This window comes from Channa argus, chromosome 17 (genome assembly GCF_033026475.1).
Source record: "Channa argus isolate prfri chromosome 17, Channa argus male v1.0, whole genome shotgun sequence".
NCBI lineage: Eukaryota > Metazoa > Chordata > Actinopteri > Anabantiformes > Channidae > Channa > Channa argus.
In genome coordinates, this window is record NC_090213.1 from 19,576,030 (window position 1) to 19,592,053 (window position 16,024).

The 16,024-nt window shown below is 39.5% G+C and overlaps 3 protein-coding genes across 4 annotated transcripts; 2 read left to right on the forward strand and 1 right to left on the reverse strand.

Annotated features, from left to right (window-relative positions):
• Positions 1 to 50: 50 nt before the first annotated feature.
• ddx51 (DEAD (Asp-Glu-Ala-Asp) box polypeptide 51) lies at positions 51 to 9,239 on the forward strand. The gene is made up of 16 exons (XM_067482558.1): positions 51 to 270; positions 714 to 994; positions 1,532 to 1,686; positions 1,798 to 1,948; positions 2,166 to 2,311; positions 2,447 to 2,518; positions 2,592 to 2,698; positions 3,663 to 3,771; positions 3,875 to 4,020; positions 5,169 to 5,364; positions 5,475 to 5,590; positions 5,688 to 5,804; positions 6,636 to 6,737; positions 8,223 to 8,286; positions 8,376 to 8,510; positions 8,733 to 9,239. Exons 1-16 carry the CDS (start codon positions 248 to 250, stop codon positions 8,748 to 8,750), a joined length of 1,938 nt encoding a protein of 645 aa, XP_067338659.1. The 5' UTR covers positions 51 to 247; the 3' UTR covers positions 8,751 to 9,239.
• Positions 9,240 to 9,242: 3 nt separating this feature from the next.
• Positions 9,243 to 10,530, reverse strand: smim8 (small integral membrane protein 8). Its single transcript, XM_067482559.1, has 2 exons — positions 10,271 to 10,530; positions 9,243 to 9,712 (listed from the first exon to the last, which is right to left on the reverse strand). Exons 1-2 carry the CDS (start codon positions 10,397 to 10,399, stop codon positions 9,554 to 9,556), a joined length of 288 nt encoding a protein of 95 aa, XP_067338660.1. The 5' UTR covers positions 10,400 to 10,530; the 3' UTR covers positions 9,243 to 9,553.
• A 1,473-nt stretch (positions 10,531 to 12,003) lies between these two features.
• On the forward strand, positions 12,004 to 15,640 carry gjb7 (gap junction protein beta 7). Of its 2 annotated transcripts, none has more exons than XM_067481821.1 (2): positions 12,004 to 12,281; positions 13,965 to 15,640. In XM_067481821.1, exon 2 carries the CDS (start codon positions 14,005 to 14,007, stop codon positions 14,809 to 14,811), a length of 807 nt encoding a protein of 268 aa, XP_067337922.1. In that variant the 5' UTR covers positions 12,004 to 12,281; positions 13,965 to 14,004; the 3' UTR covers positions 14,812 to 15,640. The 2 variants fall into 2 exon arrangements, with proteins under 2 accessions (XP_067337922.1, XP_067337921.1); XM_067481820.1 differs by having other exon boundaries at positions 12,005 to 12,281; positions 13,990 to 15,640.
• Positions 15,641 to 16,024: the final 384 nt, after the last annotated feature.

The window sequence follows — 16,024 nt, forward strand, 5'->3', positions numbered from 1 at the left end:
GCACCGTGGCTGCGTCCGAATGACGGTAGAAAAATGCGACTATATTGAATGACGTCATCCAACTGCGTCTAGTACGGTATGGAGAAACCAACACATGAGAGAGTGGTTGTCTTTGCAGTTTAGTACAAGTTGACTGTTTACAGAGAACCACAATTAAAAATCTAGTCTGGAATAGGTGATATTCAGCGCTACCCTTTGACTAATGCGAGATAGTTGAGAAGAAGAGTAGTTTCTGTGGGCAGTTGATATGTCTCTGTTTCTTGTGAACAGGTAAGTTAGGCTTGTTTTTTTGTACTTGCTTTACATCGTTGGTCGCTTTTTAGTTAAGTCACATTACTGTACCACTTTATAGTTTTAGGGTTCTGTCTGGCTTCTGAGGTCTTCATAAAACACTTCTGCATAGGAAGGCAAAGTCAATACACAGTAATAACTAACTTTTTAATTATTAATTTACACTGACTGTAGAACCCCTTTTTATATTATATTTGAAAACCTGTCGCTTTAAGTAGACATTTTCCTGTCAGTTTCTGCGCTTTGAACGCTGTCATTGTCATCACTGTGTATCTGATAAACTATACAAGTTATAAACAGCCACAAAACTAGTTTGCTGAGTTAGCGTCAGAACATTAGACTGTTCAGCAACTTGCAGAGTGTCAGATCCCTACATATGTAAAGTGTGCAACATGTATGACCCTCTATTGCACTGCTCGCAGGTATCTTGGAGAGGAGGAAGATGGGAGCATCTCAAAGGAGTCTCATTCCCAGCTGTTATTGACGAAACTACAGCAGAAGGCAAAACAAAAGCAGAACCAGGCTTTGACAGAGCAGACCGTACAACATGAGGCCGGCAAGAAAAGAAAAGCTGATAAGGACATCAGTGAAGATCCTCCACAGAACAAAAAGAGGAATTTTGAAGGAGAGAAGCATGAGGAGCCTATGAAGGAAAAGAAAAAGAAAGTTGCAAATGAGAAAAAGAAGAAGAAGGATCAGTCAGGTGTGTGCTTGTTGTGTTCACTCTGTTCATCCTCTCTGCAGTGCCTCTCAGGTTACTGAGCTTCATGCAAGAACTATTCAAACAAACACATTTGTAGCACTTACTCGCCTTTTAAGAGAATTTGTAGCATCAATTAATTTACTAATTTTTACTCATTCTCTGAACAACAAACCTGAGTGTTGTCAATGTGTTGTCAATGTGTTGTTAATGCCTAATTGTTTTTTGCATATTTGGTCACAGAAAAATACATATGAAACCTCAGTCTTACATATCTTCTGCAATCTTTCTGCAGTGCAGCGCTGCTCTCATGAAACATTTTAGTTTAGTTTTGGGGAATAAAACCATTTTCAAAATTACATGTAATACCTGTAATAGTTTTAATTTGACTGTACCTTTTAAAGTAGATTCAAATCAGTGGATTTACATTCACTGCACTGGTCAAGGTGTGATGTGTATTAAATTGCGAAGCATTTTTATAGCACCTGCATAACAAACATTTGTCTCAGATAATTAAATTTGTCTGTCTTTGGATTCCAGGTAGTCCAGCTGAAGGTCTTTCAGACACTCCTGGAACAGAAGAAGACAAAGAGGAAGAGACAGAGAATGACACCCTACAACCAACCTCATCAAAGACTTCTGCTCCAGCTGGATTTACAGTTCTGGGTCGATTTGAGAACAAACCTGTCCAGAAGGTGTAGTGATTTGTAGACAGTGCAAAAAGAATTTGTCAAGAGTCAGCTGTATCGCAAGTTCTCCTGTGGGGAACATAAATATTCACACTGTGTATATTCCTGTGTCCACAGGTACACAGAATCATGCCTCAGTGGCTGGCTCAGCCTGACATGATTCACAGTGACATTAAAAGCAACCTGGTCCCTATCTCTGACATCCCCGGACTTTCTTCTCAGCTTGTGAAAAAACTACAAAATAATGGAATTCACCACTTCTTTCCAGGTAATGACACACACTGCGTTTGTGTATTTAACAGCAGGTTGTGATTTAGAGTAAGTCTGTATTCATCACCCTCTTAAAATAATTGCCTAAGTTATATTTTCAAGTTTTCAAAAAACAGAACCAAATATGGAGTAAGAGCTGATTAAGGAAAAAAGATGTCTAAAAATGTTATTTTAACAACATGACAAATTAAGGTGTTACTGTGGCATTTTCACAGTGCAAGCAGAGGTCATTCCAGCCATCCTGGAATGCACACAGCAGGGGCTACTGATTGGACGAGGTGGCTACAAGCCCAGAGACATCTGTGTCTCTGCACCAACAGGCAGTGGCAAGACTCTTGCCTTTGTCTTACCTGTCATACAGGTGAGCCGCCTGCCATTTGTCATGAATTCCTTTGAGCATCTAATACATTCAGTCACCACTTCATGTTTTTGACTGAAGAAGTTGGAATACAGTATGTAGAAGGACTCTCCAGATTAAAGGAAGCTGTTTCCGCAGGCACTGATGGAGCGGGTGGTGTGTGAAGTCCGGGCTCTGGCTGTGTTACCTACCAAAGAGCTTGCTCAGCAGGTCAGAACCTTTCAAAATAAGACTTCCGTTATCTTTGGAAAACAGCTCAGCGGATGTGTTCTTCTTCTTTTAGGTTTGCAGAGTGTTCACATCATACACTGAGGGAACTCATCTGAAAGTGGTGATGCTGGCAGGTCAGAGGTCATTTGCGGCAGAGCAGGCTTCACTCTCGGAACACAGGCGAGAACACTCACTAAAGCATGGTTTTCTTCTTGGGGTTTTTGAAATGTTTATACAGAAAGGCTTAATAGAATGTATTTCTGCATTTTAGAGGGTTTGCTTGTGTCGGGATGAAACAAGGTACACAACTACAATTCTGATGTCCTCGCATGATTGTTTTATAGGAAATCTACTTCCTATACCATGTTGTGCATTTTGTGCATGCAAAACATACAATGGTCTTGTGAAATGCACTCATTGGCCACTTTGTTAGGTACACCTGTACAATCTAATGCAATCCAATACAGCAGCTCTGCAATCAGTTCTACTTTTACAATGGTGTAATTTCTCAGTTTTTAAGTTGAAACTGGCCAGTGATTGTATATTGCAGTTAAATTCAATTTCCAGTCAGTACAGCATTTAAAGAAGATTAACTCTATCTTAACCACAACATTAAAACACTATTACTTTCCTATAGATTATTTTTTATAAAGGTTTAAGAAGCTGCAGATAAGGGGTAACATTTTGCTTTCTATAAAACAATGTCAAATAATTTTTCATTAATGCAACTCCTTTTCCAAAAAAGATGCAGCGTAGGTAAATAAAAACAGCATCCATTCATGTGCTAACATTTTGACACCTATTTCTGATTGGAATTAGTACAGGACAACAAAGCAAATGTTGAAACTGAGAAATGAAATTGTTGAATAATGATGTTTACATTTTGAATTTAGTGCCAGCAACAAGCCTCAAAAGAGTTTTAGACAAAAAGCCAAAAATTCTAATATTGAATGGTTAAAAACACAGAAATCTCTGCAAATATATAAAACTGTCAGTACATTTAGTACTTATTCTTTGATGCATTTGGTCCTGATTCAGGTAAACATGTTGTCCATGTTCAGACACAGGAGGTTTTTTTTATAAATTTGTTATTTTACTTTTACTGTTATTTTTAAAATTTCTCTTATCTATATTTTTTTTCCAGAGCTGGCAAAAGACGCAGTTTAGCAGACATTGTTGTGGCCACTCCTGGTAGGCTGGTTGATCACATTAACAAGAATTCAGGATTATGTCTGGAACACCTCAGGTTTCTTGTGAGTCATGAATAACCTATGGAATCTTTTACACAATCACTGTCTTCCATCTGCTGTGTTTGTACCTTTCTGAGAATCTCTCTTTTTTTCCCATCCACCCCAGATCATTGATGAAGCAGACAGGATGGTAGACAGCATGCACCAGTCTTGGCTCAATCAGGTGGTGAAGGCCGTGTACAGATCAGGAAGTGGACCAGAAGCTGTGTCCATCTTTAGGAGGACTGAGCCAGTATATATCACAGCAGCAAGGTGAGTCAGATCAATTCCTGACGCTTCACAATGTACATAAAAAATATTAGTAGTGTGTTTTTCTTGATTTAAACCTGCAATACCTAACTAAGCAAGCACTAGCATGAGATTCCAGGTCAGTCCCCCCCCCACGTCTTAAAGTATTAGTCTTATGTACTGCTTAAAAAAAATAACTCCCTTAAACAAATGTGTCTTGTTTCAAAATTATCTAACACAGCAAAAAAAGACCATGTCTGAAAGACGTCACACTTTTGATTGAAGTCATTTACATTCAGTCATTTAGCAGACTCTTTTATCCAAAGCGACTTACAAGTCATACAAGGTACAAAGCAAGTAAAAATATAAGTCAAGGAGAAAACATCAAAGCAAAGTCCTATCAGAAGAAGTGTTTCCTTTTCATGAGATGCATGTGCAAGAACGAGTAGAAAGAAGGTTTATTAAAAATTGATTTAAGTGCATAGGAAGGTGCAGTAGAGTTCTATTTTTAGCAGTTTTTTTAAGATTGGGGGTGAGTTTGCTGACCATGCAGAGTTTGGTAGCTCGTTCCACCATCATCGGATCATTGAGCTGAAGAGTTTTGCTTGGTGTCTTCTGTGCGGTGTTGGGACTAAGACGTTGTTCGTTGTCAGACGGCAGCGTATGGGAGGGATTGTAGACCTGGATGAGGGAGTTAAGGTAAGGAGGAGGTGTTGAGTTTACCTCCCTGTATGTAAGAGTCAGAGCTTTGAACTTGATGCGAGCCAATACGGGAAGCCATTGTAGAGATCTGAAGAGTGGTGTGACATGAGTCCTTTTTTTGCTTATTAAAAGTGATGCGTGTAACCACACTAACAGGCCATTGCATTAATCAAGATGAAGTATGACCAGCACCTGCACAATGAGTTGGGTTGTATATTCCGAGAGTTGATCTGTCCAAATCTGGAGAAGGGAGGCTGTTTATACCAAGTTAGTCTCTGTGGCACTTTACTTGGTGTGTGCCAAGCATTTCAATTTATAGAAAGATGTGTTATTTTTAGAGAAAGACTTTGCGCATGATATTAAACAATTAGCTAGGAAAGAAGTATAATTCTGACATTATGTAAATTGGATGAAACTTCAGTAGTGCGTTGCTTTAGACAGTGACCATGTGTCTGCGTGTTTCTCCTCAGTTTGTCTCAACCTCAGATGCCGCTGCAGAAGCTGCTATTTTCTGCCACACTCACACAGAACCCAGAGAAACTGCAGCAGCTGGCCCTTCACCAGCCCCGTCTGTTCAGCTCTATCCATAGTCTCTCCGAAACCAGCAGCACACCAGCAGACCCCACGCAGAAACAAGACCGCTTCGACTTCCCCCAAGGTCTCACGGTAAGGAGATGACCCTCAGGAAGTAGAGAAGGCAGTAACGACAGTAGATAAATTAGGAAAAGGAGAAGCCACTTGGGTCTCTGTGACTGACTACATGTTTGTGTTTTTAGGAGTATTATGTTCCCTGTACATTAAGCAAAAAGCCCCTTCTCATCCTCCACTTCATCCTGCGCATGAAGCTCAACCCAATCCTCTGTTTCACCAACTCCAAAGAGACTGCACACAGGTGGGGAGCATCTATTTAAACTAGGTCTATGTAGATTATTGGGTCTTTTTATGACTGTCAAGCAAGACTATATTTGTTCTATTTCTGTCCTCCTTAGACTGTTCCTGCTCGTGCAACTCTTTGGTGGAGTTCATGCTGCTGAGTTCTCCTCTCGCCTTTCCCCTGGTGAGAGGAAGAAGACACTGAAAGAATTCAAGCAAGGAAAGATCCAACTGTGAGTCTGTTTGTGTGTATGTGGAGTAAAAGAAAGGGATATTTGTTCACAGGTAGTGGAAACTAATTACAAGCATTACTATAGCAGCCACAATGTTTGGGTTTTCATACATCACAGTAAGTTAATGTACATACAGTCATTTCAGGCACTTTTTGCACAAATTGCAAAACAAGTCAAAAACGGAAATCTTCAAAAGTATTCAGACCTTGTGTGGCCACTGTGGCGCAGGAAGGTAGAGAGCTTGTCCACCAATCACGCAGGCTCCTTTAGTCACATGTCGAAGTGTCCTCGAGCAAGACACTGAACCCCAACTTAGTTGGTCCCGGTGAGTGTTGGCCAGCTGCATAGCAGCTCCCCCATTGGTGTATGAATGTGTGTGTGATTGTGAGTGTGAATGATTGAATAAGAAGCAGTGTAAAGCAGTTTGAGTGCTGATAGGTGGAAAAGCGCAATATAAGTGCAGAACATTTACCTTTTGCGCTGATTGTTGACATTTGCATCCTGTGTGCTTTATTTTTTCTTGAGAACAAAGTGGACATATGTTTAGAACAGCACACGTCTGTTTACATCAGGTCGCAGAATTCAAATGGGATGTTTTCAGTTCCTTTTTGAATGATGGGGAAATGAGCAGTTGTTTCAATTTGAAATAAAAATTTCTATACAGAAAAGTGTCCAAACAATACAAATATGTGAATCGTTGACTAAGCAACTGTATATTGGTAACAATTCTTTCTGATTAAACATCATCAACAAACCTATTAAATGACATCAGAGAGATATGAGAGTTTAATTCTCCAGACCATTTACCATTTAAACCATGTGATCCTAAAGGTTGATCAGCACAGATGCAGCTGCCAGGGGTATCGACATTGATGGGGTCAAATGTGTCGTGAATTACGACGCACCACAGTACATCAGGACATATATACACAGGTGAGCTGTCCATTACACTTTACATATATGCAGAAACTGTTCCGTGATGTTTTAAAGCAAAGTGTCCTGTCTTGGTCTAAAACCCCAATAATTTGTTAATTTCATTAGCCCATTTTTTATTCACAATAGAACATAAACAACATATCAGATGGTGAGACATTTTATTGTCATGGAAATTGTTAGCTCATTTTGAATGTGATGGCAGCAACACTTATCAAAAAAGTTGGAACAGGGTGATGTTTACCATTGTGTAGCATCCTCTCTTCTTTTAACAATTGTTTGTAAATGTCTGGGAAGCGAGGGGACCAGTTGCTGCAGTTTTAGGAGAGGAATGTGTCCCATTCTTGTCTGATGCAGGATTCTAGCTGCTGGATTTTTAGCTTTATGATGCGCTAAATGTTTTCTATTATTGAAGGGTCTGGGCTACAGTCTGGGCTACAGGCAGGCCAGTTCCGTACCCAGACTCTTTTCCTGCAAAGCCATGCTGTTGTGATAGATGCAGTTTGTGGTTTAGCATTGTCTTTTTTAAAAGAGAAATTGTCTGGATGGGAGCATATGTTGCTCTAAAACCTCTATCTATGTACTTTTCAGCATTGATGGAGCCTTTCCAAATGTGTAAGCTGCCTATGTCATAGGCACTAATACACCCCCATTCCATCATAGATGCAGGCTTTTGAAGTGTTTGCTGATAACAAGCTGAATGGTCCCTCTCCTCTTTAGTCTGCAGAACACGGCGTCCATGATTTCCAAGAAGAATTTCCAATTTTGATTCATTTGACCACAGAACAGTTTTCCATTTTGCCTCAGACCATTTTAAATAAGCTTTGGTCCAGAGAACATGGCGGCATTTCTGGACCGTGTTCAGATATGGCTTCTTCTTTGCACGATTCGGCTTTAACTTACATTTGTGGGTTGCACAGCAAACTGTGTTCACAGACAGTGATTTCTGGAAGTGTTCATGGGCCCATGCAGTGATGTGCAGTAGAGAATCATGCCTGTTTTATAATGCAGTGCTGCCTGAGGGCCCGAACCTTCGGCCTTGTCCTTTGCGCAAAGAGATTCCTCCTGATTCTCTGAATCTTTTGATGATATTATATACTGTAGATGGTGGGATCCCCAAAGTCAATTTTACGCTGAAGAACATTTTTCTGAAATTGTTCCTAAATTTTCAGACGGTTTGTCGGAGATTAATGAATCTCTGTCCATCTTTCCATTAACAGGCTGTGCTTCTTTGAAATGCTGCATTTATTTTTATGTTACTGACCTGTTGCCAACTAACGTAATTAGTTGTCAAATGCACCTCCATTGGCTTTTAATTTTATACAACGGTAAAATGTATTCATTTCAACATCCGATATGTTGTTTATGTTCTATAAGAATAAAATATGGGCTAATGAAATTTGCAAATGATTGCATTCTGGTTTTATTGACATTTTTACGCATCGTCCAAACTTTTTTGAATTGTGGATGTATGTCTGCATTCAGGATTGGAAGAACAGCGAGAGCAGGAAAAGCAGGCCTGGCCTTCACCTTTCTCCTAGGAGTACAGGTAAAACACCTGATTGTTCACCTGCGTATGAACACTGTAAAGTAATATACAAGGACAGTGTCAATAATGGGTTCTGTTGGCTCTCTCAGGAGAAGAACTTCATTCAGATGGTGGTGGAAGCAGGAAGCCCTGGGATCCAGAAGCAGATTATTAAACCCGAGAACCTGAAGAGCCTGGAAGCCCGATACCAGAACACACTGCAAGAGCTGGCTAATGTTATCAAGGTATCACCTCTAAGACATTTACTGATCGCTCAAATAGACAGAACATCCTGTTTAAGAATTTCTTTCTATAAAGTTAACATTAAAAAGTTAGCATTGTCGTTTAAAACCAACTCCTCTTAATTCACTGGCTCAATACATTTACCCTGTTGTAATGAACTAGCAGCAGTTAATTCTGTAGCTCTCACATCATGACATCGACTTTTGTCTTTTGTTTCTGTACAGGAGGAAAAAGCCAAATAATGGACCAACAACAGCAGACGTCTGTGCTTTATGATATTAACACTGCAGTTTCTCTGCTGTGTGCAACATAGCGTCGAAGCAAAGATCAATAAAAGCAAACTTGTTACTTTCTGACTGCAGCAATGAGAACAACGTATTCATACATAGTACAGAGAAACATTTTGTAAATAAGCATATGTCAACATTCAGAAATAATACCTGTATAATTTGATAAAGAAAGGAACTTAATATAAAGTCACGTTTTCTCCTGCATTTCTGTGTTTCATTGACATTGTTATTCGTCATTGTAATTTTTATTTTGTAAGATGTCATTTTCTAAATGCATAGTATTTTCAACAATGACCATACAGACAATAAAGCCAAGAATGAGTCACCTCTACTCATGTTTAGTGTCTGTCAGTCTGCAGCCTGGAGTAGCTTATTTGTCTATGATGCAGATCTCTGATATTGTCCAAAAACGATTAAAACACATCATCCACGGACACCAACCACTTCAGTGGGTGAAATGTTTCTTTATTTAGTAAGTCATGTTATCACTGTTGAACAATAGCTCATTTTCTCTAACCAACAGTGCATGACTTAATGATATTTAAATTTTATTATAAAACAGAGACAAGAACCAAATCCTGACATTGGAGAAGACTGGTTATCGACCACAACGCCTAGCAGATGAGTTAAAGTTTAATGGATGCGTGTAGAGGAATCCTGAGAGGTCTTTGTTTCAATCCAGCCTGGCTTTAATTCACTCAGTCTTTACACTACACACATTCACACAAATACACACTCGGCATTATGTTTTGCCATCAGTCCCATTTGGAGGTCTTCCTCCTCATGTACCGCTCTCCTTCACTGTCAACTGCCTCATAAAGCTGCTGGTCATTTTCTTTCATGGCGTGCATGTAGCCCAGGTACCCCACACACAACGTGATGGTCACCAGTCCAAAGGCCATCACTGGTTTGTTCTGCAGAGCAAAACCACTTTAGGTTACAGTGAAGAGTCTGAAGGCCCAATGAACGTCCACTAAATATAGTTCGAGTAACATAATTAGATCCTAATGCATGTTCATGGAAACATAAAGGAGGGTGCAAATATTCTGCAGAGCTGATTTTGAAGCTGCATACAGTGACTAGAAAAGCCGATTAATTTATACACACAAAAAAAATATACACACACATTAGATTCAGACAGTGTTACCCAAGTCATTTTTTAGGCTTTTTTCGATGGCGAAATATGCAGCCACAATGTAGCTTTAACGGTATTTTTGCAGACAATTAAATTTGGCGTTATTCGCATTTTAAGCCATTTTGTCCACACAGACAATTCATAGACGTAACAATGATCTAAGGTGCGGATGGGGAGGTTCGACTCTGATAATTCCGATCTCCGATGTGCATCGAACGCAGCATAACTGCTAAGCTAACTTCTTGGCGGAGACGAGTTGCAACACAAGGCTTTGCACTGTGTGAGTGTGTGTGTGTGTGTGTGTGTGTGTGTGTATGTGTGAGAGAGAGAGTCTTACTGGTTTTATAAAGAGTTCGGGGTTTACAGCTCGAAACAGGGTAGTGGTCTGTGCTCCCCTCAGCCCGGGGGTCCTAAACCCTTTTTTCCGTGGATTCTCCTGCACTTCACCTGCCTCTTTGTCTGACATGTCCTGTCAAAGCTCCGTTACCACAGCTCTTTAGAAAATGAGCAACAATAAAAGTCGCTAATGTTATTGGACGTTACAGAGTTTCCCTAAACGTAGCCATGTTTCAAAGTCAAAGACGACAACAGAGGGAAGAAGCAGCAACAGCAGAAGAACAGTACATTTAGTCACAGCGCCCCCTGGAGTCATAGTGAGCCACGCATCCCATCACAGCATATTTGATTACGCTGTGGTACATTGGTTGTAATGTTAATATGATGATCGGGAAAAGGAGGATCATTTATAGTCTGTGTATTACTGTTTCTATTGAAAATATCGAAAATAAAGAATGTCAAAAATATGAAGAGTTAATGTAAGTAATTTCATACAGTAAGGCTTATTAAGTTTGTACATTCCTAATGTTTTAGGCCACTAGTTCTCTATTGATCTGTTTACCTTTCCATTATAACTTCCCTTTATCTTTACCGTGTGAACTCTGCTTCTAGCTGACAGACACTTCTGCATCGGTTCAGATCATGTCATCTGTTTGTTCGTACCATGGACATTGTATATTAGTCAGACTAGAACAATAAGCAAATAAAAAATGTTTCAAATTTATTTAGAAAATTGCAACAAATACACACCATCACCTAGTCATGTAGTTTAAGTTGAGGACTTTTCTCTGAAGTTACCAGCAAGAGGGACATACTTAAGCAAAAACTATAAATGGGAGTGTGGTGTCAGGGCAAAGACACATCCAGAGTAAATAAGCTACATTTGTTTAAGTAGGGAAATGGTCATTTAAAACAGAATGTTTCTCAGTCTCAAAGAAAAGATAACAAACTAACTAACTTATTTTTGGAGTTATTGATGGATTACTGAATGGGCATATTGGGCAAAGGCACAGGGCCCAAAGAGGTCAGGGGGAACATAAACCCGAGCATAGACATAAACCGAGAATTACTTTGTTTTGTTTGCCAGTCACAGAATGTAGTAGAAGACACTAAATGACAAGAAATGGATGCAAAACAGTGAAGAATGACCAGAAAGACACATGTCACTACCAAAAATAGACAAAATGAACCCAAATAGACAAGAAATGACCAAAAATATTGCCAACAAACTGGTGAAAAGAAATATGAACAGCAAAGATCTGCACATAATTTCCAAAAAGAGACATATGATGAGCAAAACTCGCAGGAAGATACTAAATTTATTTGAGCAGGCTTATTTATGGTTGTTGTTAATATAATGGTGTTAAAAATTATTTCTGTCCAAATTGTTCTCATAGATTAATTGTGTATTAAACCCCCCAGTGGTTGAAATGACCTAAATTGTAATGAAATAAAGTGTTTTTTAAGACACATATCATCCTGGTCCTGTAGTGGAAAATAAGACTAATCTAATGAACCAGAAAAGGAGATTGTAGGCTCTTTTAAAGGCCTGACAAAGGCACCAGGCCTGTGGTTACATCTATTATTCATCTGCAGAGTAATGTGATCTGACTCTTCAAATTTACATGTGCATGTCCAGGTGAGGAAATAAGAGTGTCTTCCTGCTCCACACTGAGTCTGTGCAAAACAAGGCAGCACACAGTATTTGCATCAGCCAGCTCCATGGTGATGCTGACTGTATAAACACGCTCCACTTTACTTCACCAAACAGTCCGTTGGGCTTTTGCTTTCGACAGGTGACAGTGGGAATGCTCTTGGTCACCTGATTTAAAGTATTTCACTCTGAAGCTACCATCAAAACAAAACAGAAAGCATTTAAATTCAAATGGTCGTTTTGTTATTAGTGTACTGTAAGGTGTGGCAGGGCTGACTCGTTCCCTGCAGGTGTCCAAGCGGCAGAGGACACACCACAAACCTGACACCACAGAACAGAAGTCCCCCAGACACAGCCGGTAAGTGCTCTCTCATTTGTGTTTGATAATGTCTACACATTTGTAAAATAGTACTCAGATTATTTAGAAAATTAAAGTGTAAATACAGCATCACAGTCTAGAAATAGTGCTTAATAATGGTTCATGTCAAGTCTGTGCAGTGTGTTTACCACTTTCATGTTGCTGCTGGCCATGATGGATCCAACCTGATTGTAATAACCCCAGATGCTGTTTTTCATGTGTTTTGCATCTAATAATTGTAAAGTGAATTAACTTTACACACTACAGGGTAGCTTGTAAGTCTTATGTTTAATATGCTAGACTATATTCTTTATTGACTAGACTGCAAAGAATAACCAGTAACTGTATTTAAGTACAGAACTTAAGTTAGTTTTGAGGTATAGGTTTGGGTCTTTAGAAACAAAAGATGTCTCCCTCTCGGTGTGTGTGAGCCGTTTTTAATGGCAAATTATTGTAGCCATTTCACAAAATGTAGTGAGTGATAGAATTCGATGTCTCACTAGCAAACTGAAATCCCTCATTTACAGCATTTAGAGCTTAATTCACAATCTGTGTAGAAGCTCTCTGCACACTTCCTACACACATATTGGACAATAATAATGGACAGTTTATCCCAGTCTTCCTGACAAATACTTTCAAGCTCCATCAGACTGGATGGGACATGTCAATGTACTGCTACAGTAAGTCAGACTTTAGTTGGATGACTTAAGGGCAGAGACTTAGACCAAACTTTGAGTCTGCTGTGCTACTGGAACTGAATTTAAAATGTATTGATTTTTTTTATCCCTTCAGGGAATTTCAGGACACACCAATCACTGTTTCGCTACCATATAAGATTTCTTGTCCGAGCAACTGATGTGAACAGGAGGAGCCAGGAATCAAACTGCCAACACAGCCATTAGTGGATGACACAACACTACCTCCTGTGCTTCATCCGCTCCAATATTTAAACATTCAAAAGCTTTAGAATTGGTTTTAATGCCCTGACCTGTTTATATAAATGGGATCTAATGTGTGATCATATTTTCATGTCCTAAAACTAGATAAAGGGCAAAAACAAGACAGAAGCATTGCACTTTTATTAGATATGTAAAATTATCTAATCAGAAATATTTGTGTGGCAAGTTCAGGTGTGACCCCGACTTTTTAGCAATAGCTTCAACTAAGGGTTACCAGTGCCTGTTTCTCAGCTCTGGACATTTTAGCCCATCCTTCCTGCAAGATCCACTTGCTGTTGAGCTCCACCGGTGGATACTTGTTTTCTGTAGAATTTGCTTGTACTCATAATTATTTATTTACATATTCTTCTGGTCTTCATAAATCTCCATTGTTCCGGGCGTGACACACTTCTACAAAGCTGTGTTGTCAAGATCAGACTTCTGGGCGAAGACCCAGACTTCTCCTTTTTCAATAAGACAGGACCTCCCAGACTCCTGTCCCACACCCGACTGTCATCACATTGACTAAAATATCTTACTAAGCTGATGATTTTGTACATTTTTATGTTTTTTTACATAAAACTTAAAAAAACAAAAAACAAGTGCCACTGTAGGTGAAGAAAGTTAAACCAGCATAATAATTTATTTATAGGTGTAAAAGAAGTGGGTAGAAACATGGATAAGACTGTTACACTTATGTAAAGTACGATTTAAAATCTCCTGGTTTCTGTGTTGCTGTATTCAGTTCTACCTTGCTTGTTCGCTGACAGGAGACCTGGGGGAAGATGAACTGGGGCGCTTTGGAGAACATTCTCAGTGGGGTAAACAGATACTCTACGGTGATAGGGCGCATCTGGCTCTCTGTGGTCTTCGTCTTCAGGATCTTGGTGTACGTGGCAGCGGCCGAGCAGGTGTGGAAGGATGAGCAGAAAGATTTTGTGTGCAACACCCAGCAGCCCGGCTGTGAGAACGCCTGCTTTGACCAGCTATACCCGATCTCTCAGGTGCGCCTCTGGGCACTGCAGCTCATTATGGTGTCCACGCCTTCCCTGCTGGTCGCCCTGCACGTAGCCTACAGGGAGCACAGGGAGGCCAGACACAAGCGAAAACTTTATCAAGACAAAGGAAGCATTGATGGAGGCCTGTTTTGCACCTACACTATCAGCCTGGTCTTCAAGATTGCCTTCGAAGTGGGCTCTCTGCTTGCTTTCTACTTCCTCTATAATGGCTTTGATGTGCCCATACTGCACCGCTGTGATCAAAGCCCCTGTCCCAACACAGTGGACTGTTACATTGCCAAAGCAAAAGAGAAGAAGATCTTCCTCTGCATCATGGGCAGCACCTCCATTCTGTGCATCACATTGAATTTAGTGGAGCTCCTGTACATCATATGGAAGCGGTTGTGGAAGTGTTTCACCAGGCGGTACGTGCCGAAAGAGGAAGCAGCTTTCAGGTATAGCCGGCCATCTGTCTCCAAAGTCAACACTTTTGTGTCACCTGAGCCCACATCAAACACAGAAGACAACAGGACACAGCCTGCATCCACTTCTGAAAACCAGTCTGTCCAGTCCAAGAGGGCTGGGGCTGAATGACATATTTTCCCCTAATCAACATTTGCTTACCTGACAAACTCACAGTGACATTTTACAACCTGAGATTGGAAGAGTTTTCAATACCGTATCCTAACTGAGAAATGCGACTTTAAAGCTGCCTAAACCCAGATATTTATGATGCTATTAAAATAAACTGGGAGTATTTAACTTTGAAAACTGTACCACTTGAATGGTGTCATCTGAAAGGGCATTATCAAATGTTACTGACTATGAAATCATAATAATGTAATCAAGGTTATGTCAGGTTGTGGATGGAGACTACAGCTACATTTTTTGTGTAAGTGTTCACCTGGTAAATCAAGACAAGCCGTATTATGGGAAATGTTTTGTTTTTGTATTTGAACCATATAGCATATCTCAGCCTCTTCTGGTTTACTTTTGATAATTTTTGAGAGTCACCTGTATTCATAGTTATAACAAATTTAAATAGTGGACATCTGATTATCCATTGCATGAAAAACACAAGTGAAACAATGATAATGAAACGTAGCTCAGTTCCAAATGTATGTGATGACACTGAGCCAGGAGGTGCAACCTTTAAATAGAATGCAGTTTCGTTATTGCACACTAAAATATGTAGGTCTAGTAAACACATCACAATGCAGCTACAGAACTGATTTAAGTCAGTAAATGTTGAATAATTTAGTTAGTAAACATTGTAAATAATTGAAAGAAAAAGGTGATTGTAGGAACAGACGTATTTTTTCAGAAAAAAGTAAAAAATACATATCCAAGTATCCTCTGAATAATATAGGCTTAATAATTCAATCTCCAAACAATAAAAGGGGCAATATTAAAAAAAAAAAAGGCACAAGTCTTCCATAACTGGATTGTGAAATAATGTAAACACACTTAGTGGATGAACAGATTTTAAATCAACATTAAGCACTGTCGCATGTATACAAGTTATAAGAGGTTTAATTTATGTGTTTCTGTTTTCATATATAAATGAGGAGCATAACAAAAAAGATTAGTAGCGATAAGTACTCAATTTTTACTTCTGTATAGCTGGTCTCTTTATTGAACAGTGTATTATGTAATAACATGTGATTATAAATTTATATACATCCTGAACTAAACACCCACTAAACAGTGTACTGTACTTATTGTTTAACAGTGTCATATACACCTTCCCACTTAGGACACTAATGCATCACAAACTTGTGCTGATTCATGAGCCGTACAGGTGCTG